The sequence below is a fragment of the Carcharodon carcharias genome, chromosome 14, assembly GCF_017639515.1.
Source record: "Carcharodon carcharias isolate sCarCar2 chromosome 14, sCarCar2.pri, whole genome shotgun sequence".
Lineage (NCBI taxonomy): Eukaryota > Metazoa > Chordata > Chondrichthyes > Lamniformes > Lamnidae > Carcharodon > Carcharodon carcharias.
Window position 1 is genome coordinate 4109898 of NC_054480.1, and position 24470 is coordinate 4134367.

A 24470-nucleotide genomic window follows, 5' to 3' on the forward strand; every position below is an offset into this window, starting at 1 on the left:
TATATTAGATACTTTTATATTTTGGATACTATTATATATATTATTATATTATTTATATATTAGATACTTTTATATATTGGATACTATTATATATATTATTATTATATTATTTATATATTAGATACTTTTATATTTTGGATACTATTATATATATTATTATTATATTATTTATATATTAGATATTTTTATATATTAGATACTACAAAAAATATCAGAATCTTTCTTCGTGCGTTAGAGATTTTTCCCCCAAATCTATAGGAATTCTGGGATTTGTCAAGGAAAAACAGTGAAATTTCCGGTTGACCATTTTGAAAAATTAAACAAAAACCCAAAACATTCTTTCTCAGCCACCAATTCTAGCACTAGAGCTCTCAGGACACAGAACACCATCTCTCCTGGAAAAGAGTTCCTCTAACTCTTAATTTCAGAGAGTCATGTTAATCAATCACGCTTGATTGGCATCCAATCCACAAACATTCACTCCCTTCACCACCGATGCACAGTAGCAGCAGTGTGTACCATCTACAAGATGCACTGCAGGAATTCACCAAGGATCCTTTGATAGCACCTTCCAAACCCACATTATTCCCTCTGGAATCTCACTACACCATAACCAAGTGATATGTTTATATACCACAACTCACCTTCTGTTCCTCCAATTCTGGGCATTACTCAACCCAGCAGCCTCTGCTCTAGCAATAAAAAGATGACCCATTCAGCACCGCACTAATGCTCTTTGTAACTTGCCCAGAAAATCCTTTTGTCTTTCTCATTCTCTCACCTTTCAAGAATCTCTTGAAAACCATTCTATCAAGCCTTTTAGCTCTCTGAGCTATCCTGAATTCTCTTTCGTCTCCTGGTTTCCAATGTAAAGCCCTGCAGGATATTGCTGTATTGGAGCATCTGTTATCAGCACAGCAAGACTCCATTCTGAGTGAGAATGGTAAGTGAATCAGGCCCAATCCATTGACTGTTTAAGGCCACATTGTACCCTCACCCACCCTCACCCCAACTTTAAAATTAGGTCCCTTGTCTGCAGATTTTCAGTGTTCCTGACCATTTGTTTTTATATTTTCACATTAGACAGGAAATTAGAGTAAGAAAGATTCTTGAAGCAAACATACAAATAATTGTGGGGTTCATGTAACATCCTGGATGCTGGGAATGCCGTTTTAAGATGGTTCTTAGATTGTTCCACCTTATTTAGTTGAACCAGTTAATCTACATTTATTACTTTAATGTATAAAACTAGAGAGAATTGGCTGAAACCAGTTGCTACAGTAAAAGATGTCAATTCCTCAAGCAGTGTCACGTGTACATCTTTATTAAGCTACATCATAAAAGAGCCACAAGGACAGTATAACAGTCCATTCATCATCATCATCTCCTCATTCTTATCTGGGAGGCTCTATATTGCACATTAGGTGAATGTTAAACTATTTGTTTTCTTGGTCCTAGGCAATACCACATCTACGCTGAAAAGAAAACCACAAGCAGGCCCAACAATTTGGATCGATGTCGAATTAAGTCCTTAAAGCATAATATTGTGAGTGAGTGAACTAGTTATGTCCTAGAATGTCTCAAAGCTGTTTTATTCCTGACTGGTTTGCTCGGTTGGGAGCAGTTTTTTTCTCTTCAGCTTTCTGTTATGGACCTCAGTAACCAGGGATCCTGACACAGTATTAGTGCTGGGGACTCCAACACTCCAACTTGGGAGGGCGGTGGCCAAGTGGTATTGTCACTCATTAGCATTCTGGAGACCAGGGTGATGCTCTGGGGACCTGGGTTCAAATCCTACTATAGCAGACGGTGAAACTTGAATTCAATTAAAGTCTGGAATCAAAAATATAATAATGACCATGAAACCATTGCTGATTGTTATAAAAACCCATCTGGTTCACCAATGTCCTTTAGGGAAGGAAATCTGCTGTCCTTGTCTGGCCTACATGTGACTCCAGACCCATAGCAATGTGGCTGACTCTTAAATGCCTCTGAACAAGGTCAGTTAGGGATGGGCAATAAATGCTGGCCTAGCCAGTGATGCCCACATCCCATGAACAAATCCAAAACACATTGGGCCAGTGTTGGTGTAGGGGATTCCTCATTGGGTTAGTGCCAGTGCCAGAGATTCTCCACTTGCTAGGGTCATTGCTGGGTTTGTCACAGTGTTATGATCCCAGCTGATGTTACTACTGGACAAGCCAAATCCCAGGATGGAACCCGGCTTGATAGATCCTAACTTATATTTTTCGTTTGGAAACGTGGAAGGCAGCTACTGAACAGAGTCAAAGGAGTCAACTGATAAACTTTAATGAAGGAATAAAACATTTATTAAACAAGAAAAGATGAACTATAGTACAATACCCCTTCACCCACAACTATACCTTTACAGATATATAAGAATTTTTAAGGATAACACAATCTTATCTTGTCTTATCTTATACTCTAATGTTCATAGTACGTACACAGTCCCTGTAAACCAATAGGTGACCTGTGGTCAGACACACCACACTCTGAAACCGAGTGACAGATGCCACCCCAAACAGATGCTATGGATCTCTTATCAACTTACCCACTCCTCCCAGCCCCCCAGACGCTTGTCACACTGTGAGCCAACTGGTCTCACTGAACTCCGTCTTTCGCCCGAGGGTCCCCAATCTCCACTCTCGAAGAACCCACTCTAGAATCTTCCCCCAAACGACGCTTTCTCTCAGACGTCTTCCTGAAGGGTCCACCTCCAGGGTTTCAAACTCTCCTTCTGATGTTCCTCTCCCCTGGATCGCTACATGCATTCAAGCTTCCTTCCACATGCTCTCTCTCTGACTCAGCCCTGCCATCAGAACACCACTGCTTCACATGCCCATAGTAAAGAGTTACAGGCCTTTGGCTGTCGCCTTCAATCTTCTGGCTTCTCACAAGCCTATATTGCTTTAAGTCTACATCCTGCAGCTTTCTCCCTTTAAGCTTGGAGACTTCCTCTCTGCTCCTTACTTTTAAATTCACTTAGCAGGACCTTTTCCAGATTCCTGTTCCTTTCCTTTGACATAACTGCCCCCTCGGGGCCTTTCCTGTTCCACTCCCTGGTTTTGGGCCCTTCCTTGTTTAGTTTTTGGAACTTGCTTCTTGCAGTTCCCTCTCCTGTGCAGCTTCTCCTGGCAGCTGGTTTCAACTTTAGTTTGGGACTTGCTATCTGTCCCTCTCCTTTTCTGCTTCTGCTGGCAGCTCCTTTCAGCTGAACAGAAATTACTTTTTCTGTTTCTGTCTGTCTCCGTGGGTCCCCCTCTCTGGAACCCTATTGCTAGACAACACCAGTTTTTTTCTACCTTGTGTTTGTTTTAACTTGCCTTCAAGAGTCGTAAACTTCATTAAAAAGCAGGCATCTTTTAAAGTGAAATTAAAACTCAAGTTCACCCTTCCTTAACATGCCAACATAGAAAATAGGAGCAGGAGTAGGCCATTCGGCCCTTCGAGCCTGCTCCGCCATTCATTATGATCATGGCTGATCATCCAACTCAATAGCCTGCTCCCGCTTTCTCCCCATACCCTTTGGTCCCTTTCGCACCAAAAGCTATATCTAACTCCTTCTTGAAAACATACAATGTTTTGGCCTCAACTATTTTCTGTGGTAGTGAATTCCACAGGCTCACCACTCTCTGGGTGTAGAAATTTCCCCTCATCTCAGTCTTAAATGGTCTACCCCGTATCCTCAGACTGTGACCACTGGATCTGGACTCCCCCACCATCGGGAACATCCTTCCTGCATCTACCCTGTCTAGTCCTGTTAAAACTTTATAGGTTTCTATGAGATCCCCCCTCATTCTTCTGAACTCCAGCGAATATAATCCTAACCGACTCAATCTCTCCTCATATGTCAGTCCCAACATCCCAGGAATCAGTCGGGTAAACCTTCGCTGCACTCCCTCTATAGCAAGAATATCCTTCCTCAGATAAGGAGAGCAAGACTGCACACAATATTCCAGGTGTGGTCTCACCAAGGCCTTATATAATTGCAGTAAGACATCCCTGCTCCTGTACTCTAATCCTCTCGCTATGAAGTCCAACATACCATTTGCCTTCTTTACCGCCTGCTGCACCTACATGCTTACCTTCAGTGACTGGTATACAAGGACACCCAGGTCTCGTTGCACATTCCCCTCTCTCAATTTATAGCCATTCAGATAATAATCTGCCTTCCTGCTTTTGCTACCAAAATGGATAACCTCACATTTATCCACATTATACTGCATCTGCCATGCATTTGCCCACTTACTCAGCTTGTTCAAATCACACTGAAGCATCTCTGGAACCTCCTCACAGCTCACCCTCCCACCCAATTTTGTGTCATCTGCAAATTTGGAGATATTACATTTAGTTCCCTCATCTAAATCATTAATATATATTGTGAATAGCTGGGGTCCCAGCACTGATCCCTGCGGTACCCCACTAGTCACTGCCTGCCATTCGGAAAAAGACCCGTTTATTCCTACTCTTTGTTTCCTGTCTGCCTACCAGTTTTCTATCCATCTCAATACACTACCCCAATCCCATGCGCTTTAATTTTACATGCTAATCTCTTATGTGGGACTTTGTCAAAAGCCTTCTGAAAATCCAAATAAACCACATCCACTGGCTCCCCCTTATCAACTCTACTAGTTACATCCTCGAAAAATTCCAGTAGATTTGTCAAGCATGATTTCCCTTTCGTAAATCCATGCTGACTCTGTCCAATTCTGCCACTGTTTTCCACGTGCTCAGCTATTAAATCTTTTATAATGGACTCTAGAATTTTCCCCACTACCGACGTCAGGCTGACTGGTCTATAATTCCCTGTTTTCTCTCTACCTTCCTTTTGAAATAGTGGGGTTACATTAGCTACCCTCCAATCTGTAGGAACAGTTCCAGAGTCTATAGAATCTCGGAAGATGCATCCACTATTTCTAGGGCCACTTCCTTAAGTAAAAACAAAAACAGAATTACCTGAAAAAACTCAGCAGGTCTGGCAGCTTCGGCGGAGAAGAAAAGAGTTGACGTTTCGAGTCCTCATGACCCTTCGACCGAACTGGAAGGGTTCCAGTTCGGTCGAAGGGTCATGAGGACTCGAAACATCAACTCTTTTCTTCTCCGCCGATGCTGCCAGACCTGCTGAGTTTTTCCAGGTAATTCTGTTTTTGTTTTGGATTTCCAGCATCCGCAGTTTTTTTGTTTTTATTTTTTGTTTTTACCACTTCCTTAAGTACCCTGGGATGTAGATTATCAGGTCCTGGGGATTTATCGGCCTTCAATCCCATCAATATCTCCAACACTATTTCCCTACTAATACTGATTTCTTTCACAAACACAAATTAAACTTAAACTTAAAGCTAAAACTCATTCCTAATACCTACAAGTTCAACTATAGCTTAGTTAAACTATCTTTAGTTCCCAACAACAATCAGCCTGTGGCAGTGCCTGGGAAAATGTGAAGTTGTTTATTTTGGCAGGAAGAATAAAAAAGCAGAGTATTATTTAAATGGAGAATGACTTCAGAATTCCGAGGTGCAGAGGGATCTGTGTATGAGTCACTAAAAGTTAGTATGCAGGTACAGCAAGTAATTAAGAAAGCTAATGGAATGAGATTCTTTATTATGAGAGGAATTGAACAATGAATACTTTGCGTCGGTCTTCACAATGGAAAAGGATGACGCAGGTATAGATATCAGGGTGGAGGACTGTGAGATATTAGAGGAAATTAACATAGAGAGAGGAGGTACTAACAGATTTAGCGGCCTTAAAAGTGGATAAATCTGCAGGCCCGGATGAGATGTATCCCACGCTGTTGAGGGAGGCAAGGGAAGAGATATCAGGGGCCCTGGCAGTAATCTTCAAATCCTCTCTGGCCACTTTGAGGTGCCAGAGGACTGGAGGACTACTAACATTGTCCCATTATTAAAAAAGGGAGGAAGAGATAGACCACGAAATTACAGGCCAGTCAGTCTAACCTCAGTGGTGGGGAAGTTACTAGAAAGAATTCTGAGGGGCAGAATATATCTGCACTTGGAGAGACAAGGATTAATCAGTGATAGTCAGCATGGATTTGTTAAGGGAAGGTTGTGTTTGACAAATTTGATTAGGCGAACATTTTGGGTCCAGTGACCACAATGTCATTAATTTTAAGCTAATTATGGATAAGGATAGGTCTGGTCCTTGAGTTGAAATTCTAATTTGGAGAAAGGCCAATTTTGTGGAAGTGAGAAAGGATCTAGGAAGAGTGGATTGGCATAAGTTGTTTTCTGGCAAGGATGTGTTCAGTAAGTGGAAGGCATTCAAAGGCGAAATTTTGAGAGTGCAGAGTTTGCATGTTCCTGTCAGGATTAAAGGCAAGGTTAACAGGCATAGGGAACCTTGGTTTTCAAGGGATATTGGCGATCTGGTTAAGAAGAACAGAGAGGTGTATAGCAGGTATAGGCAACAAGAACTAAATGAGGTACTTGTAGAGTATAGAAAATGTAAGAAAATATTAAAAAAGGAAATCAGAAAGGCAAAAAGAAGACATGAGGTTGCTTTGGCAGATAATGTAAAGGTAAACCCGAAGGGTTTCTACAAGTATAGTAAGAGTAAAAGGATAGTAAGGGACACAATTGGTCTCCTTGAAGATCAGAGTGGTCGTCTATGTGTGGAGCCTCACGAGATGGGGGAGATCTTAAACAATTTTTTTGCATCAGTATTTACTCAGGAAACTGGCATAGTGTATAAGGAAGGAAGGGAAACAAGCAGTAGGTTCATGGAACATATAGAGATTAAAGAGGAGGAGGTACTTGCTGCCTTACAGCGAATAAAGATAGATAAATCCCCTGGGCCTGACATGATATTCCTTCGGACTTTGAGGGAGACTAGTGTAGAAATTGCAGAGGCCCTGGCAGAAATATTTACAATGTCCTTAGCCATGGGTGAGGTGCCGGAGGATTGGAGGGTAGCTCATGTTGTTCCGTTGTTTAAAAAAGGCTCCAAAAGTAAACCAGGTAATTACAGGCCAGTGAGCCTGACGTCAGTAGTAGGTAAATTATTGAAAGGTGTTCTGAGAGATCGGATATATAATTATTTGGACAGCCAAGGGCTGATTAAGGATAGTCAGCATGGCTTTGTGCCTGGTAGGTCGTGTTTAACGAACCCTGTAGAGTTTTTCGAGGAGGTTACCAAGAAAGTAGATGAAGGAAAGGCTGTGGATGTTGTCTACATGGACTTTAGTAAGGCCTTTGACAAGGTCCCACATGGGAGGTTAGTTCAGAAGGTTCAGACACTTGGTACCAATGGAGAGGTTGTAAACTGGATTCGAAATTGGCTGTGTGGGAGAAGACAGAGCGTGGTAGTGGATGATTGCTTCTCAGACTGGAGGTCTGTGACTAGTGGTGTGCCTCAGGGATCTGTGCTGGGACCATTGTTGTTTGTTGTCTATATCAATGATTTGGATGATAATGTGGTGAATTGGATCAGCAAGTTTGCTGATGACACTAAGATTGGAGGTGTTGTGGACAGCGCGGAAGGCTTTCAAAGCTTGCAGAGAGATCTGGACCAACTGGAAAAATGGGCCAGAAAATGGCAGATGGAATTTAATGTAGAAAAGTATGAGGTGTTACATTTTGGAAGGTCAAACCAAGGTAGGACATACACAGTAAATGGTAGGGCACTGAGGAGTGCGGAGGAACAAAGGGATCTGGGAGTTCAGATACATAGTTCCCTGAAAGTGGCGTCACAGGTAGACAAGGTTGTAAAGAAAGCTTTTGGCATACTGGCCTTCATAAATCAAAGTATTGAGTATAGGAGTTGGGATGTTATGCTGAGGTTATATAAGACATTGGTGAGGCCAACTTTGGACTATTGTGTGCAGTTCTGGTCGCCTAACTACAGGAAGGATATCAGTAAGATTGAGAGAGTGCAGAGAAGATTTACTAGGATGTTGCCGGGTCTTAAGGAGTTGAGTTACAGGGAAAGATTAAACAGATTAGGACTTTATTCCTTGGAGCATAGAAGAATGAGGGGGGATATGATAGAAGTTTACAAAATTATGAGGGGTATAGACAGAGTAAATGCGAGTAGGCTCTTTCCACTTAGATTAGGAGAGATAAACACGAGAGGACATGGCTTTAGGGTGAAAGGGGAAAGGTTTAGGGAGAACATTAGGGGAACTTCTTCACTCAGAGAGTGGTGAGAGTGTGGAATGAGCTACCATCTGATGAGGTAAATGTGGGCTCACTCTTAAGTTTTAAGAATAATTTAGATAGATACATGGATGGGAGAGTTCTGGAGGGTTATGGACTAGGTGCAGGTCAATGGGACTAGCGGAATGATATTTCGGCACAGACTAGAAGGGCCGAATGGCCTGTTTTCTGTGCTGTAGTGTTCTTTGGTTCTATGGCTCTATGACTGAATTTTTTGAGGAGGTAACCAGTAGTGTTGATGAGGGTAATGCATTTGATGTGGTCTACATGGACTTTAGCAAGGCTTTTGATAATGTCCCTCATGGCAGACTGGTCAAGAAAGTAAGAGCCCATGGGATCCAAGGCAAAGTGGCACGTTGGATCCAAAATTGGCTGAGAGGCAGGAAGCAGAGGGTGATGGTAGAGGGATGTTTCTGTGACTGGAAGTCTGTTTCCAGTGGGGTTCCGCAGGGTTCGGTGCTGGGGCCCTTGCTGTTTGTGGTGTACATAAATGATTTGGACTTAAATGTAGGGGGTATGATCAAGATATTCGTGGATGACACGAAAATTAGTCGGATGGTAAATAGTGAAGAGGAGAGCTGTAAACTGCAGGAGGATATCAATGGACTGGTCAGGTGGCCAGAGCAGTGGCAAATGGAATTCAACCCGGAAAAGTGTGAGGTAATGCACTTGGGGCTAACAAGGCAACGGATTACACTGTGAGTGGTAGGACCCTGGGAAGTACTGAAGATTAGATGTTCCGTGGTGATCCACAGATCCCACAGCAGGGCAGGTTGATAAGGTGGTTAAGAAGGGAAATGAGATATTTGCCTTTATTAGCTGAGATATGGAATACAAGAGCAGGGAGATTATGCTGGAACTGTATAAAATGCTGGTTAGGCCACAACTGGAGTACTGAGTGCAGTTCTGGTCACCACATTATGAGAAGGATGTGATTGCACTGGAGAGGGTGCAGAGGAGATTTACCAGGATGCTGCCTGAGCTGGAGGGTCTGAGCTATGAGGAAAGATTGGATAGGTTGGGGCTGTTTTCCTTGGAGCAGCGAAGGTTGAGAGGAGACCTGATAGAGGTGGATAAGATTATGAGGGACATAGATAGGGTGGATAGGAAGGCACTTTTTCCATTAGTAGAGGGATCAAAAACCAGGGACATAGATTTAAGGTAAGAGGTAGAAGGCTAAGAGGGAAGTTGAGGAGAAATGTTTTCATCCAGAGGCTGGTGGGAGTCTGGAACTCACTGCCTGAAAGGGTGGTTGATTCAGAAACTTTCGTAACATTTAAGAAGTATTTAGATATTCACTGGCGTTGCCACAGCCTCCAGGGCTATGGGCCAAGTGCTGGAAAATGGGATCAGTGTAGTCAGATCTTTGTTGGCCGGCGCAGAAGTGATGGGCCAAATGGCCTCTTTCTGTGCTGTAAGTGTCTATGACTGTATAAAAGTAAGGATGTTATGCTTCAGTTATACAGGGCATTGGTGAGACTGCACCTCGAATACTGTGTGCAGTTTTGGTCTCCTTATTTAAGGAAGGATGTAAATGTATTGGAGGCGGTTCAGAGGAGGTTTACTAGATTGATACCCGGAATGAGCGGTTGTCTAATGAAGACTAAGTTAGACAGACTGGGCTTGTTTCCCTGGAGTTTAGAAGAGTGATTTGAAGTTTACAAGATCCTGAACGGCCTTGACAAGGTGGACATGGATAGGATGTTTCTTCTTGTGCGTGAGTCCAGAACTAGGGGGCACTGTTTTAAAATTAGGGGTCACCCTTTTAGGACAGAGATGAGGAGAATTTTTTTCTCTCAGAGGATTGTGAGACTTTGAAATTCTCTGCCTCAGAAGGTGGTGGAGGCGGGGTCATTGAATATCTTTAAGGCAGAGGTAGATAGATTCTTGTTAGGCAAGAGAATCAAAGGTTATCGGGGGTAGATGGGAATGTGGAAATTGAAACGCAAACAGATCAGCCATGACCTTATTGAATGGCTGAGCAGGCTCGAGGGGCCAAATGGCTATTCCTGCTCCTATTTCGTATGTTCATATAACCTTCTGAGGCAGTGTCGTGTCCATGTCTTCCCACTGAGCCAGTTTCAGTCCCGTAGACTCCCCCTAGGGCCAGTTTTAGTGTCGGGGGCTCCAAACCCAGCCAGTGTTGGGACCAGAGATTTTGTGTTGGGCCAGTGTTGGTGTCGAGGACTTCCCACTGGACCAGTGCCAAGAACTCCCCATTGGGCCAGTGCCAGTGTAAGGGACTCCACTCTGGTCCAGTGTTAGTGTGGGGATTCCCCACTGCTCCAATGTCAGCCTGGGATTCTGCACTGGGCCAGTGCCAGTGCTGTGGACTCTGCCCAGTGCCAACACTTGGTATTCTCTGTTTGGCCAATGTCAGTGTAGGAAGACAATGCATTATCTATCTGCTACAGAGCTCAGGTTTAATTGAATTCTTTACCCACCTGTGTTTTTATTATACTGAAGATTTTCTGGTTTTGATGCAACAAATATTTGTTATTTTATTTTCCAGATTGTTTATGCAAAGCAGGCACTAAGAATTATGAAAAGGTTGAACAAAAGAAATGTAAAGGAGCAACTTAGTGAAGCACACAAACTACTGGCGAAAATCAAAACACGAGTGGGGGAGGTGAGCTCATTTCCACCATCAGGGGGACAATCGTAACAGTCTCTGTTTTATAACTGAGTATTTCAGCAAATTGTCCGAAAACTTGTCAGCTGGAAATGAATCTACAAGTGATTGAGTTTACTCTGGTAGTGCAATGGTTTTCGCTACTTTGGCTTCCCAAATGCACAAAGTATTTCACTGTAAAAAATCAAAGCCTCCCCGCCCCCATCGCCTTCCCTGTGGAAGGTGCTCATCTGAGTCTCCTGCATCAGAGCTCATGTACAACCTCACTCTCTGAGGAGCTGCTCTCTGTGCTATCTTGCTCTTATCCTGGCCTCAAGCTACTCTAACCCGGTCTCTCACCATGTGCGGATCCCACCTCTAATCTATCCTGTAAGATGCGCAGGGCTGCATTTTACAGAGAGGGGAGAAAGCTCACCCATTCCAGAAGGAAATCAAAAACAAAAACAAAAATACCTGGAAAATCTCAGCAGGTCTGGAAGCATCTGTGGCGAGGAACACTGTTAATGTTTCGAGTCCATTTGACTCTTCAACAGAACAGAAGGAAAGTTGGCTGGAAGCTGAATTGCTCTGTGCCATAATATGCTGCCGGTGGGCGGAGTTGGCTAATAGTGGGACTTCTGCCCTTGGGAGTTGCTGGCCAATAGGATTGGATGGCAGCTCCAGCAGTCCTGGCAGTGTCAAGAGCTCAATAGTGGGCACTGCCAGGACTGCACCCAGTCCCAGGATGGACTGTAAGGAGGATGCAGAGATGCTTCAGTGTGATTTGAACAAGCTGAGTGAGTGGGCAAATGCATGGCAGATGCAGTATAATGTGGATAAACGTAAGGTTATCCACTTTGGTAGCAAAAGCAGGAAGGCAGATTATTATCTGAATGGCTATAAATTGAGAGAGGGGAATGTGCAACGAGACCTGGGTGTCCTTGTACACCAGTCGCTGAAGGTAAGCATGCAGGTGCAGCAGGCGGTAAAGAAGGCAAATGGTATGTTGACCTTCATAGCCAGAGGATTCGAGTACAGGAACAGGGATGTCTTGCTGCAATTGTACAGGGCCTTGGTGAGACCACACCTGGAATATTGTGTGCAGTTTTGGTCTCCCTATCTGAGGAAGGATGTTCTTGCTATAGAGGGTGTACAGCGAAAGTTTACCAGACTGATTCCTGGGATGGCGGGACTGACATGTGAGGAGAGGTTGAGTCGATTAGGATTATATTCACTGGAGTTCAGAAGAATGAGGGGGGATCTCATTGCAACCTTTAAAATTCTAACAGGACTAGACAGGGTAGTTGCAGGAAGGATGTTCTCAATGGTGGGGGAGTCCAGAACCAGTGGTCACAGTCTGAGGATATGGGGTAGACCATTTGGGACTGAGATGAGGAGAAATTTCTTCACCCAGAGAGTGGTGAGCCTGTGGAATTCGCTACCACAGAAAGTAGTTGAGGCCAAAACATTGTATGTTTTCAAGAAGGAGTTAGATATAGCTTTTGGGGCAAAAGGGATCAAAGGGTATGGTGAGAAAGTGGGAGCAGACTATTGAGTTGGATGATCAGCCATGATCATAATGAATGGTGGAGCAGGTTCGAAGGGCCGAATAGCCTCTTCCTTCTCCTATTTTCTATGAAGGAAAAGTGTTTGCTTTCAATATTTTTGTTTCAGGCATTTCAAAATTTGTTAGACCTCAGAAGCTCAGAATCACAAAATCATAGAATGATTACAATACGGAAGGATGCCTTTCAGTCCATTGTGTCTGTGCTGGCAATTTACAGAGGACAAATGTAATCCCACTGTCTAAGAAAGGAGGGAGAGAGAAAATGGGGAACTACGTTAGCCTGACATCAGCTGTTGGGAAAATGCTTCAATCTATTATAAAGGATGTGATAACTGGACACTTAGAAAATAATGGGAGGATTGGGCAGACTCGACTTGGATTTATAAAAAGACATCATGTTTGACAAAACTGTTGGAGTGTTTTGAGGATGCAACTAGCCAAATAGATAAGGGGGAACTGGTAGATGTGGTATATTTAGATATTCAGAAAGCTTTTGATAAGGTCCCACCCAAGAGGTTAATAAACAAAATTAGAGCACATGAGATTGGGGGGAATATACTGGCAAGGATTGAGAAATGGTTAACAGACAGAAAACAGAGAATAAACAGGTCATTTTCAGGTTGGCAGGCTGTGACTAGTCAAGTGCTGCAGGGATCAGTGCTTGGGCTCCAGCTGTTCACAGTCTATATCAATGATTTGGATATGGGGACTAAATGTAACATTTCCAAGTTTGAAGATGACCCAAAACTAGGTGGAAATGTGAGTTAAGAAGGATGCAAAGATGCTTCAAAGGGTTTTGGAGAGGCTAAGTAAGTGGACAAAAATTTGGCAGATGAAATGCAATGTGGAGAAATATGAGGTTATTCACTTTGGTGGGAAAAACAGAAATACAGAGTATTTCTTAAATAGTGCGAAACCGGGAAATGTTGAACTTCAAAGGGACTTGGGTGTCCTTTTTCATGAGTCATTGAAAGCTAACATGCAGGTACAGCAAGCAATTCAAAAGATAAATGGTATGTTGGCCTTTATTACAAGAGGAATATTTTTTCATTCACAGGATGTGGGCTTCGCTGGGATTGAGTGATGGTAATGCCATTGAATGTCAAGGGGTGATGGTTGGATTTTCTCTTGTTGGAGATGGTCATTCCCTGACACTTGTGTGGCACAAATGTTACTTGCCACTTGTCAGCCCAAGCCTGGATATTGTCCAGGTCTTGCTGCATTTGGACATGGACTGTTTCAGTATCTGAGGAGCCACGAATGGTGCTGAACATTGTGCAATCATCAGTGAACATCCCCACTTCTGACCTTATGATGGAAGGAAGGTCATTGAAGCAGCATTTATTGCCCATCCCTATTTGCCCTTGAGAAGGTGGTGCTGAACTGCCTTTTTGAACCGCTGCAGTCCATGTGGTGTGGGTACACCGACAGTGCTGTTAGGAAGGAAGTTCCAGGATTTTGACCCAGCGACAGTGAAGGAATGTTGATATATTTCCAAGTCAGGATAGTGAGTGGCTGGGAGGGGAACTTCCAGGCAGTGGTGTTCCCATCTATCTTGTCCTTTTAGTTGGTAGTGGTCATGGGTTTGGAAGGTGCTGTCTAAGGAGCCTTGGTGAATTCCTGCAGTGCATCTTGTAGATGGTACACACTGCAGCTACTGTGCGTCAGTGGTGGAGGGAGTGAATGTTTGTGGATGTGGTGCCAATCAAGTGGGCTGCTTTGTCCTGGATGGTGTCAAGCTTCTTGAGTGTTGTTGGAGCGGCACTCACCCAGACAAGTAGAGAGTATTCATGTAGCCACAGTATTTATATGGCTAGTCCAGTTCAGTTTCTAGTCAATGGTAACCCCCAGGATGTTGATAGTGGGGGATTGAGTGATGGTAATGCCATTGAATGTCAAGGGATGATCGTTGGATTTTCTCTTGTTGGAGATGGTCATTGCCTGGCACTTGTGTGATGCGAATGTTACTTGCCACTTGTCAGCCCAAGCCTGGATATTGTCCAGGTCTTGCTGCATTTGGACATGGACTGTTTCAGTATCTGAGGAGCCACGAATGGTGCTGAACATTGTGCAATCATCAGTGAACATCCCCACTTCTGACCTTATGATGGAAGGAAGGTCATTGAAGCAGCTGAAGATGGTTGGGCCTAGGATTTGAGCTTAGGAGTAAAGACAAAATCCTGCAATTCTATAGGGCTTTGGTGAGACCACACCTGGAGTATTGTGTGCAATTTTGGCCTCCTAACCTAAGGAAATATACACTTGTCATGGAGGGAGTGTTTTATTTTTTAGGTTATCAGGTTCGCTTTGTCCAGCGAGTGCTAGCTGCTCCCCTGATATTAACACATTACTTGGTGCTTGAAACAATACAGGCAGAGACCGATTAACTGAACAAACACTGGTGGTTTCTTGTAACTAAGAACCAAGCACTAAGACCATGTGTGCTTCTTCAATCACCTCCAGCTCTAGACTTACAGCTATCCAAGAAGCCTGTGCTGTGTGGCGATTGGTCAATACAGTCACATGGTCAACTAACTACATTCTCTTAAAGGTACCGAGCACTCTGCTTACCACATCCCTCCCCCTTTATTTGAAAGTACAATTAACAAGCTTCACAACATCCCAATTATTTACATGAATAACGATTTACAAGTCAAGTCTCTCAGGTGGCTTCCCCGGACATGTCGAGTGTCGTAGCTCAACGACCTCGAGTGGTTTTCCCGAGACCCCCTTCTCAGGCTCTTTGGTGGAATTGGGCAAGTTTGCGTCTTTGATCCTGTAGGGTCCAACAGGCTCCACCGGTGCTTCCAAATCATGTGACATTTCTTCCACGCGCGTTTCAGACTCAAACGCAAATGATGATGACATTCCTTCTTGTGGGACTGGCTCTCTTCTCCAGAGATAATCCACATGTTGTCTAATTATTCAGCTGTTTACAGATAAATTATAGGAGAGATGACCTGTCACAACAATCACTTTGCTGAATAGCCAATTGGGCCTGTCTCCAAAGTTTTTTGCGAGAACTGTGTCTCCCACCCTGAAATTTCTTTCATGATTATGGCCATCACTATAGTCTTCTGGGTCTCTTAGCTTCTCTCCGCCTTCCCTGCGAAATTCAGCCAGATAAGAGTTAGGCGGGTGTGGAGATGTCTCGTCGTTAGTAAATCAGTGGGGGCAATACCGGTGATAGTGTGTGAACAGGAACTGTGACAATCTGGTGCTGATGGAATCCCCGTTCAGCTTTTTCATCCCGGAATTAAAAGTTTGGACTGCCCACTCAGCCAAACCATTAGAGGCAGGGTGGGAAGGCGAGGTTTTGATCTCAATTATTCTGTTGAGGGTTGTAAACCTGTGGAACTCCCCGCTGGTAAATGCAGTCCCATTGTCTGACACGAGAACCTCCGGTAACCCGTGCATGTAAAACTCTGTCACAAACTGTCTATGGTGGCAGCAGACATGGGTGACCCAGACCTCGTCCACTTGGAGTGGGCGTCTATTAGTAAAAGGACATCGTGCCCAAGAAGGGCCCCACATAGTCGACGTGGAGGGGCACCCAGGGCTGCCCTGGCCATGCCCAGGGGTGCAATGGAGTAAAGAGGGGCAGCTTTTGTACCTGCTGGCATTGAAGACAATATGCCATCCTGGCAGGTGAGCTCTTATCTGTGATTGAAATAGGGCTTCATGTCATCAGAATTTGGCTGGCCTGACCATCCATTCAAGACCTGCTCCCAGACATGAGATAAAAGTAGATCTCAGCTTGTCCACTCACGGATTTATTTGGCTTGGACATAGGAGGAATCCAAAAAATGTAGTACTAAGACAAGTTCCTGAGGAATTGGAACCTTCATGTTGTTATCTGGCAGAGGGAGGCAGCTCAGCACATCAGCATGTGTGATCTGGCTTCCTGATTGGTGAATAAAAGTGTGTTTGTAAGTAGCCAATATCAATGCCCACCTCTGGATGCGAGCAGATGGTCTTATCCTCTCCAAGTAATCCCATCCTCGTCACCAGTTTTATGTTTTTGGTTATCAGGTTCACTTTGTCTGGCAAACACTATCTGTTCCCTTGATATTAACACACTAGTTGGTGCTTGAAACAATATAAGCAGAGACCGATTAACTGAACAAACACTGGTGGTTTATTGTAACTAAGAACCAAGCACGAAGACCTGTGTGCTTCTTCAGTCACCTCCAGCTCTAGACTTACATTTACCCAAGAAGCCTGCGCTGTCAATACAGCGATTGGTCAATACAGTCACATGGTCAACTAACCACATTCTCTTAAAGGTACCTAGCACTCCACTTTACCATAGAATGCAACGAATGTTCACCAAACTAATTCCTGGGATGGAAGGATTGTCCTATGAGGAATGATTAAATAGACTGGGCCTTTATTCTCTGGAGTTTAGGAAAATGAGAGGTGATCTCATTGAAACATGGATAATTCTTACAGGGCTCGACAGGGTAGCTGCAGGAAGGATGTTTCCCCAGGCCTGGGGAGGGTCTAGAACCAGGGGACACTGTCAGGACAAGGGACAGGTCATAAATTACTGAGATGAGGAGGAATTTCTTCACTCAGAGAGTGGTGAATCTTTGGAATTCTCTACCCCAGAGAGATGCAGAGGCTCAGAGGTTGAGTAAGTTCAAGACAGGGATTGATAGATTTCTACATATTAAAAACATTGAAGGATATGGGCATAGGGCTGGAAAATGGTGTTGAAATATAAGATCAGCCATGATCTCATTGAATGGCAGAATGGACCAAATGGACTCAATGCTTACTCCTGCTCCTATTTCTTATGTTCTTAATACCACTCCCATGCCTTCTCCCTGTAGCTCTGCACATTTAACCCACCACCACCACACTCTGAGGCAGTGTACTCCAACTCTCTGTATGAAAAACTTTCACCTCATGTCGCCAATTCTTCTTTTGCCAATTACCTTAAATGTGTGCCCTCTGGTTCTCGATCCTTCCACAAATAGTTTCTCCCTCTGTCTACTCTGTCCAGACCCCTCATGATTTTGAGCACCTCTATTAAATCTCCTCTCAACCTCCTCTTCTTCAAGTAAACAGTCCCAACTTCTCCAATCTATTTGTTGTGAAAGGAATCTGAATAGTTTCACTTCTCAAACAATAGGTGAGGAGAAACTCTGCTCATCCAGAGCATTGTTAGGACATGTGTGACCCACCAAGAAACAAAGCAGGAAAGCAGAAAAATACTTGAAATACGAGTTTAAGGGATAGGAAAAGGATGGGGGAATGGGAGGAACTAGTTGGCCATTCAGAGAGTGAGTACAGGTTCAATGGAATGAATGGTCTGCTGTGTAGTATGATTGTAAAGTCCCTGCTGACAGTGTGTACTCCGGAACATTCCTGACAGTATATACTCCGAAACATTCTTGACAGCTTGCAACCCAGAATGTTTCTGATTACATGTGACCTAGATCACTTATGATTGTGTCTGATCTAGAATATTCCTGGTGGCACCTAGTCTGGAATGTTAAAAAAAAAATCATTCACGGGATGTGGGCATCGCTGGCTAGAGCAGCATTTATTGCCCATCCCTAATTGCCCTTGAGAAGGTGGTGGTGAGCTGATTTCTTGAACCGCTGCAGTCCATATGATGTAGGTACACCCACAGTGCTGTTAGGGAGGGAGTTCCAGGATTTTGACCCAGCAATAGTGAAGGAACAGCGATATATTTCCAAGTCAGGCTGGTGAGTGACTTGCAGGGTAACTTCCATCTATTTAGTGCCCTTGTCCTTCTAGATGGTAGTGGTCATGGGTTTGGAAGCTGCTGTCGAAGGAGCCTGGTGAGTTTCTGTAGTGCATCTTGTAGATGGTACACACTGCTCCCACTGTGCATCGGTGGTGGAGGGACTGAATGTTTGTGGATGTAGTACCAATCAAGCGGGGCTGCTTTGTCCTGGATGGTGTCGAGCTTCTTGAGTGTTGTGGGAGCTGCACTCATCCAAGCAAGTGGGAAGTATTCCATCACACTCCTGACTTGTGCCTTGTAGGTGGACAGGCTTTGGGGAGTCAGGAGGTGAGTTACCAGTTGCAGGATTTCTAGCCTTGAACCTGCTGTTCTAGCCACAGTATTTATATGGCTGGTCCAGTTCAGTTTCTGGTCAATGGTAACCCCCAGGATGTTGATAGTAGGGGGTTCAGTGATGGTAATGCCATTGAACATCAAGGGGCGATGGGTTAGATTCTCTCTTGTTGGAGATGGTCATTGCCTGGCACTTGTGTGGCACGAATGTTACTTGCCACTTGTTAACCCAAGCCTGGATATTGTCCAGGTCTTGCTGCATTTGGATATGGACTGCTTCAGTATCTGAGGAGTCCCAAATGGTGCTGAACATTGTGCAATCATCAGCAGCGAATATCCCCACTTCTGACCTTATGATGGAAGGAGGTCATTGATGAAGCAGCTGAAGATGGTTGGGCTGAAGACACTACCCTGAGGAACTCCTGTAGTGATGTCCTGGAACTGAGATTTCTGACCTCCAACAACCATAATCATCTTCCTTTGTGCTATGTATGACTCCAACAAGTGGAGAGTTTTCTCCCTGATTCCCATTGACTCCAGTTTTGCTAGGGCTCCTTGATGCCACACTTGGTCAAATGTAGCCTTGATGTCAAGGGCAGTCACTCTCACCTCACCTTGGGAGTTCAGCTCTTTTGTCCATGTTTGAACCAAGGCTGCAATGAGGTCAGGAGCTGAGTGGCCCTGGCAGAACCCAAACTGAGCGTCAGTGAGCAGGTTATTGCTAAGCAAGTGCCTCTTGATAGCACTGTTGATGACCCCTTCCATTACTTTACTGATGATGGAGAGCAGACTGATGGGGCGGTAATTGGCCAGGTTGGATTTGTCCTGCTTTTTGTGGACAGGACATACCTGGGCAATTTTCCACATAGCCGGGTAGATGCCAGTGTTGTAGCTGTACTGGAACAGCTTGGCTAGGGGTGCGGCAGGTTCTGGAGCACAAGTCTTCAGTACTATTGCCGGAATATTGTCAGGGCCCATAGCCTTTGCAGTATCCAGTGCCTTCAGCCGTTTCTTGATACCACATGAAATGAATCGAATTGGCTGAAAACTGGCATCTGTGATGCTGGGGACCTCTGCAGGAGGCCGAGATGGATCATCCACTCGGCACTTCTGGCTGAAGGTAGCAGCAAATGCTTCAGCCTTATCTTTTGCACTGATGTGCTGGGCTCCCCCATCATTGAGGATGGGGATATTTGTAACCTCCTCCTCCAGTGAGTTGTTTAATTGTCCACCACCATTCACAACTGGATGTGCAGGACTGCAGAGCTTAGATCTGATCCATTGGTTGTGAGATCACTTAGCTCTGTCTATCACTTGCTGCTTATGCTGTTTGGCACGCAAGCAGTCCTCTGTTGTAGCTTCACCAGGTTGACACCTCATTTTTAGGTATGCCTGGTGCTGCTCCTGTCATGCCCTCCTGCACTCTTCATTGAACCAGTGTTGACCCCCTGGCTTGATGGTAATGGTAGAGTGGGGGATATGCCAGGCCATGAGGTTACAGATTGTGTTTGAGTACAATTCTGCTGCTGCTAATGGCCCACAGCACTTCATGGATGCCCAGTCTTGATCTGTTTGAAATCTATCCCATTTAGCATGGTGTTGGTGCCACACAACACGATGGAGGGTATCCTCAATGTGAAGACAGGACTTTGTCACCACAATGAATGTTTGGCGGTCACTCCTACTGATACTGACATGGACAGATGCATCTGTGGCAGGCAGGTTGGTGAGGATGAGGTCAAGTATATCTTTCCCTCTTGTTGGTTCCCTCACCACCTGCCACATACCTAGTCCAGAAGTTATGGCATTTCGGACTCGGCCAGCTCGGTCAATTGTGGTGCCTCTGAGCCACTCATGGTGATGGACATTGAGGTCCCCACCCAGAGTGTATTCTGTGCCCTTGCCACCCTCAGTGCTTCCTCCAAGTGGTGTTCAACATGGAGGAGCACTGATTCATCAGCTGAGGGAGGACGGTATGTGGTAATCAGCAGGAGGTTTCCTTGCCCATGTTTGACCTGATGCCATGAGACTTCAAGACTTCATGGAGTCCAGAGTCAACGTTGAGGGCTCCAAGGGCAGTTCCCTCCTGACTGTATACCATTGTGCTGCCACCTCTGCTGGGCCTGTCCTGCCAGTGGGACAGGACATACCCAGGGATGGTGATGGTGGTGTCTGGGACATTATCTATAAGGAATGATTCCATGAGGATGACTATGTCAGACTGTTGCTTGACTAGTCTGTGATGCAGCTTTCCCAATTTTGTCACTAGCCCCCAGATGTTAGTAAGGAGGACTTCGCAGGGTCGACAGGGCTGAGTTTGCTGTTGTTGTTTCTGGTGCCTCGGCTGATGCTGAATGATCCGATTTCCTGACAGTGTTGTTTATAACATAACTGACAATTTACCGTCTATAAAATTCATTGCAATATGTGATCTTGAGTACTCCTGATGGTTTGTGGTGCAGAACATTCACAGAGAATCACAGAATCACACAGTGCAGAAGAGGCCCTTTGGCCCATCGTATCTGCACCAACACGTGAGAAACACCTGACCTACCTACCTAATCCCATTTACCAGCACTTGACCCATAGCCTTGAATGTTATGACGTGCCAAGTGCTCATCCAGGTACTTTTTAAAGGATGTGAGGCAACCCACCTCCACCACCCTCCCAGGCAGCGCATTCCAGACTGTCACCACCCTCTGGGTAAAAAATGTTTTTCCTCACATCCCCCCCTAAACCTCCTGCCCCTCACCTTGAACTTATGTCCCCTTGTGACTGACCCTTCAACTAAGGGGAACAGCTGCTCCCTATCCACCCTGTCCATGCCCCTCATAATCTTGTACACCTCGATCAGGTCACCCCTCAGTCTTCTCTACTCCAACGAAAACAACCCAAGTCTATCCTGTCAATGTGTGATCTAAAATATTACTGGCAATGCATAGTACAAAACACTCCTGCAGTGTGTAGTCTGCAACTTTCCTGGTACTGTTTAGTTTGGAACACTCCTGATGTCAGAGAGTTTATATCAGATCAGAGCTCAGGGAAACTGGGTTTCCTGAATTGCCAGTCACAGAGCCTATTCCCCAATTGCCATAATCCATAATCCTGCTGGAATATTCTGTATTTATTTCTGTGGTTTTTCCTTAGCCACAAACACCAATCCCGGATGTCTTTATCTGGATGCTGTGCAATGGGAGGCGTGTAGCATTTGCACGAATACCTGCCCAGCATATTCTATACTCAGTGGCGGAGGAGGAGAAGGGAAAAGACTGTGGGAAAATCCAGTCTATCATCATGAAGGTAAGCCATGAACAATTTCCTTCATCACCACCTTATCATTCTGCAGTGTAGCAATGTGTTTCACACCTGGGAAATGTGCCAGCTGTTTTGCACAGCCAGTCCCACAGACTGACTCATTTTCTAACTTTTATATTACTTTTCCATAGATTGTAAATAATAAATCACTTATTAGATTATGCTGGCAATGGAATAACACCTCACACTGACTGAAATGGTAAATCTTTGATTGAGTCTTGACTCTGAACACAGGGAGACTAGGCAGACTCAGACATTGGCTTTCAAGGGACTATTTTAAGCATACAGACTGCAAAGTCCATCGGATTTGTTAAAGAGAAATCGACTAGAGCTTGGCTGAAGGTAAAAAAGCAGGACAGACCCAATCCAGCCATTTGCCACTCCACTCTTGATCATCGGTAAAGTGATGGAAGGTGTCTCCGACAGTGCTATCAAGCAGCACTTAGATCAGCAATAGCTTGATTCTCAATTTGGATTTTGGGGAGGCAGTGGCATTGCAGTAATGCCACTGGACTAGTGACCCAGAGGCCCAGACTAATGCTTTGGGGGCAAGGGTTCGAAATAGACCACAGAAGCTGATGGTGTTTAAATTCAGTTAATAAATCTGGGATTAAAAGTTAGTCTTGATAATGGTGACCATTAAACCATTGACAATTATTGTAAAAACCCATCTGGTTCATTATTGTCCTTTAGGGAAGGAAATCTGCCATCCTTACCTGGTCTGGCCTACATGTGATTCCAGACCCACAGCAATGTGGTTGACTCTGAATTGGGAAAACTAAGGAAGTTTTACAGCAGCTATCCAGGGCCTTGGTGAGACCACGTCTGGAGTACTGTGTACAGTTTGGTCTCCTTATTTGAAAATTATTTAATTGTGTTAGAAGCAGTACAGAGAAGGTTCTCTTGACTCATTCCTGGAATGAGGGGCTTATTTTATGAAGAAAGGTTGAACAAGTTGGGCCTGTACCCATTGGAGTTTAGAGAAATGAGAGGTGATCTTATTGAAACACATAAGATCCTGAGGGGATTGGATAGGGCGGATAGCGGGTGGATGTTTCCACTTGTGGGGAGACTTCAACCAGGGGACACATTTTAAGAATAAGAGATCTACCATTTAAGATGGAGATGAGGAGAATTTTTTTCTCCAAAAGTTCATTAGCATGTGGAATTCTCTTCCCCAGAAAGCAGTGGAGACTAGGTTGTTGAATTTATTCAAGGCTGAGTTAGGCAGATTTTTGACAGACAAAGGAGTTGAGGGTTATGGAGCAGACAGGAAATTGGAGTTGAGACACAACCGGATCAGCCATGATCTTATTGAATAGTGGAGTAGGCTCGAAGGACTGAATGGCCTATTCCTGCTCCTAAGACCTGTTTGCCTACCTAAAATTGAGGTGTCAACCTGGTGAAGCTATAACACAGGACCACTTGCATGCCAAACAGTGGAAGCAGCAAGTGATAGACACAGCTAAGCGATCCCACAACCAACAGATTAGATTTAAGCTCAGCAGTCCTGCCACATCCAGCTGTGAATTATGGTAGATAATTGAACAACTAACAAGAGGAGGAGGCTCCACAATGATGGGGGACCCCAGAACATCAGTGCAAAAGCCAGGGCATTTTCAACCATCTTCAACCAGAAGTGCCAAGTGGATGAGGACTTCCAGAGGTCCCCAGCATCACAGATGCCAGTTTTCAGCCAGTTCGATTCACTCCACGTAATATCAAGAAATGGCTGAAGGCATTGGATACTGCAAGGCTATGGGCCCTGACAATATTCCGGCAATAAAACTGAAGACTTCTACTGCAGGGCTTGCCGTGGCCCTATCTAAGCTGTTCCAGTACAGCTACAACACAGGCATCTACTCGGCTATGTGGAAAATCGCCCAGGTATAATGAAAGGGGTCAATGACAGTGCTATCAAGCAGCACTTACTCAGCCTCAGTTGGGGTTCCGCCAGGGCCACTCAGCTCCTGACCTCATTACAGCCTTGATCCAAACATGGACAAATAAACTGAGCTGAAGAGATGAGGCAAGAGCGACTGCCCTTGATATCAAAGCAGCATTTGACTGAATGTAGCATCAAGGAGCCCTAGCAAAACTGAAATAATCGGGAATCGGGGGAAAACTCTCTGCTGGTTGGATCATAACTAGCACAAAAACAGTAGTTGTGGATGTTGGAGGTCAATCATCGCAATCCGAGGACCTTAGGACAGGAGTTCCTCAGGGTAGTGTCCTAGGCCCAACCATCTTCAGCTGCTTCATCAATGACCTTCCTTCCACCATAAGGTCAGAAGTGGGGATGTTCGCTGATGATTGCACAATGTTCAGCACCATTCACAACTCCTCAGATACTGAAGGAGTCCATGTCCAAATGCAGCAAGACCTGGACAATATCCAGACTTGGGCTGACAAGTGGCAAGTAACATTCATAACACTCATTCATAAGCAGGCAATGACCATCTCCAACAAGAGAGAATCTAACCATCTCCCCTTGGCATTCAGTGGCATTACCCTCGCTGAATCCCCTCTGTCAACATTTTGGGGATCATCCTGGACCAGAAACTGAACTGGACCAGCCATATAAATGCTATGGATACAAGAGCAGGTTAGAGGCTAGGAATCCTGTGGTGAGTAACTCACCTCCTGAATCCCCAAATCCTGTCCACCATCTCAAGAAGCTCAACACCATTCAGGACATAACATTCCACTTGATCAGCACCTGATACACCA

At 44.7% G+C, this 24470-nt stretch overlaps 1 protein-coding gene across 3 annotated transcripts in view; it reads left to right on the forward strand.

The window, feature by feature from the left end:
- fer1l4 (fer-1 like family member 4) overlaps nt 1–24470 on the forward strand; it is a 351889-nt gene that overhangs the window by 131169 nt on the left and 196250 nt on the right. For all 3 annotated transcript variants that reach the window (XM_041204900.1, XM_041204899.1, XM_041204901.1), the window contains exons 20-22: nt 1459–1546; nt 10708–10824; nt 21573–21725. In XM_041204900.1, the coding sequence (XP_041060834.1) occupies nt 1459–1546; nt 10708–10824; nt 21573–21725 (358 nt within the window). The remainder of the gene's footprint in view (nt 1–1458; nt 1547–10707; nt 10825–21572; nt 21726–24470) is intronic.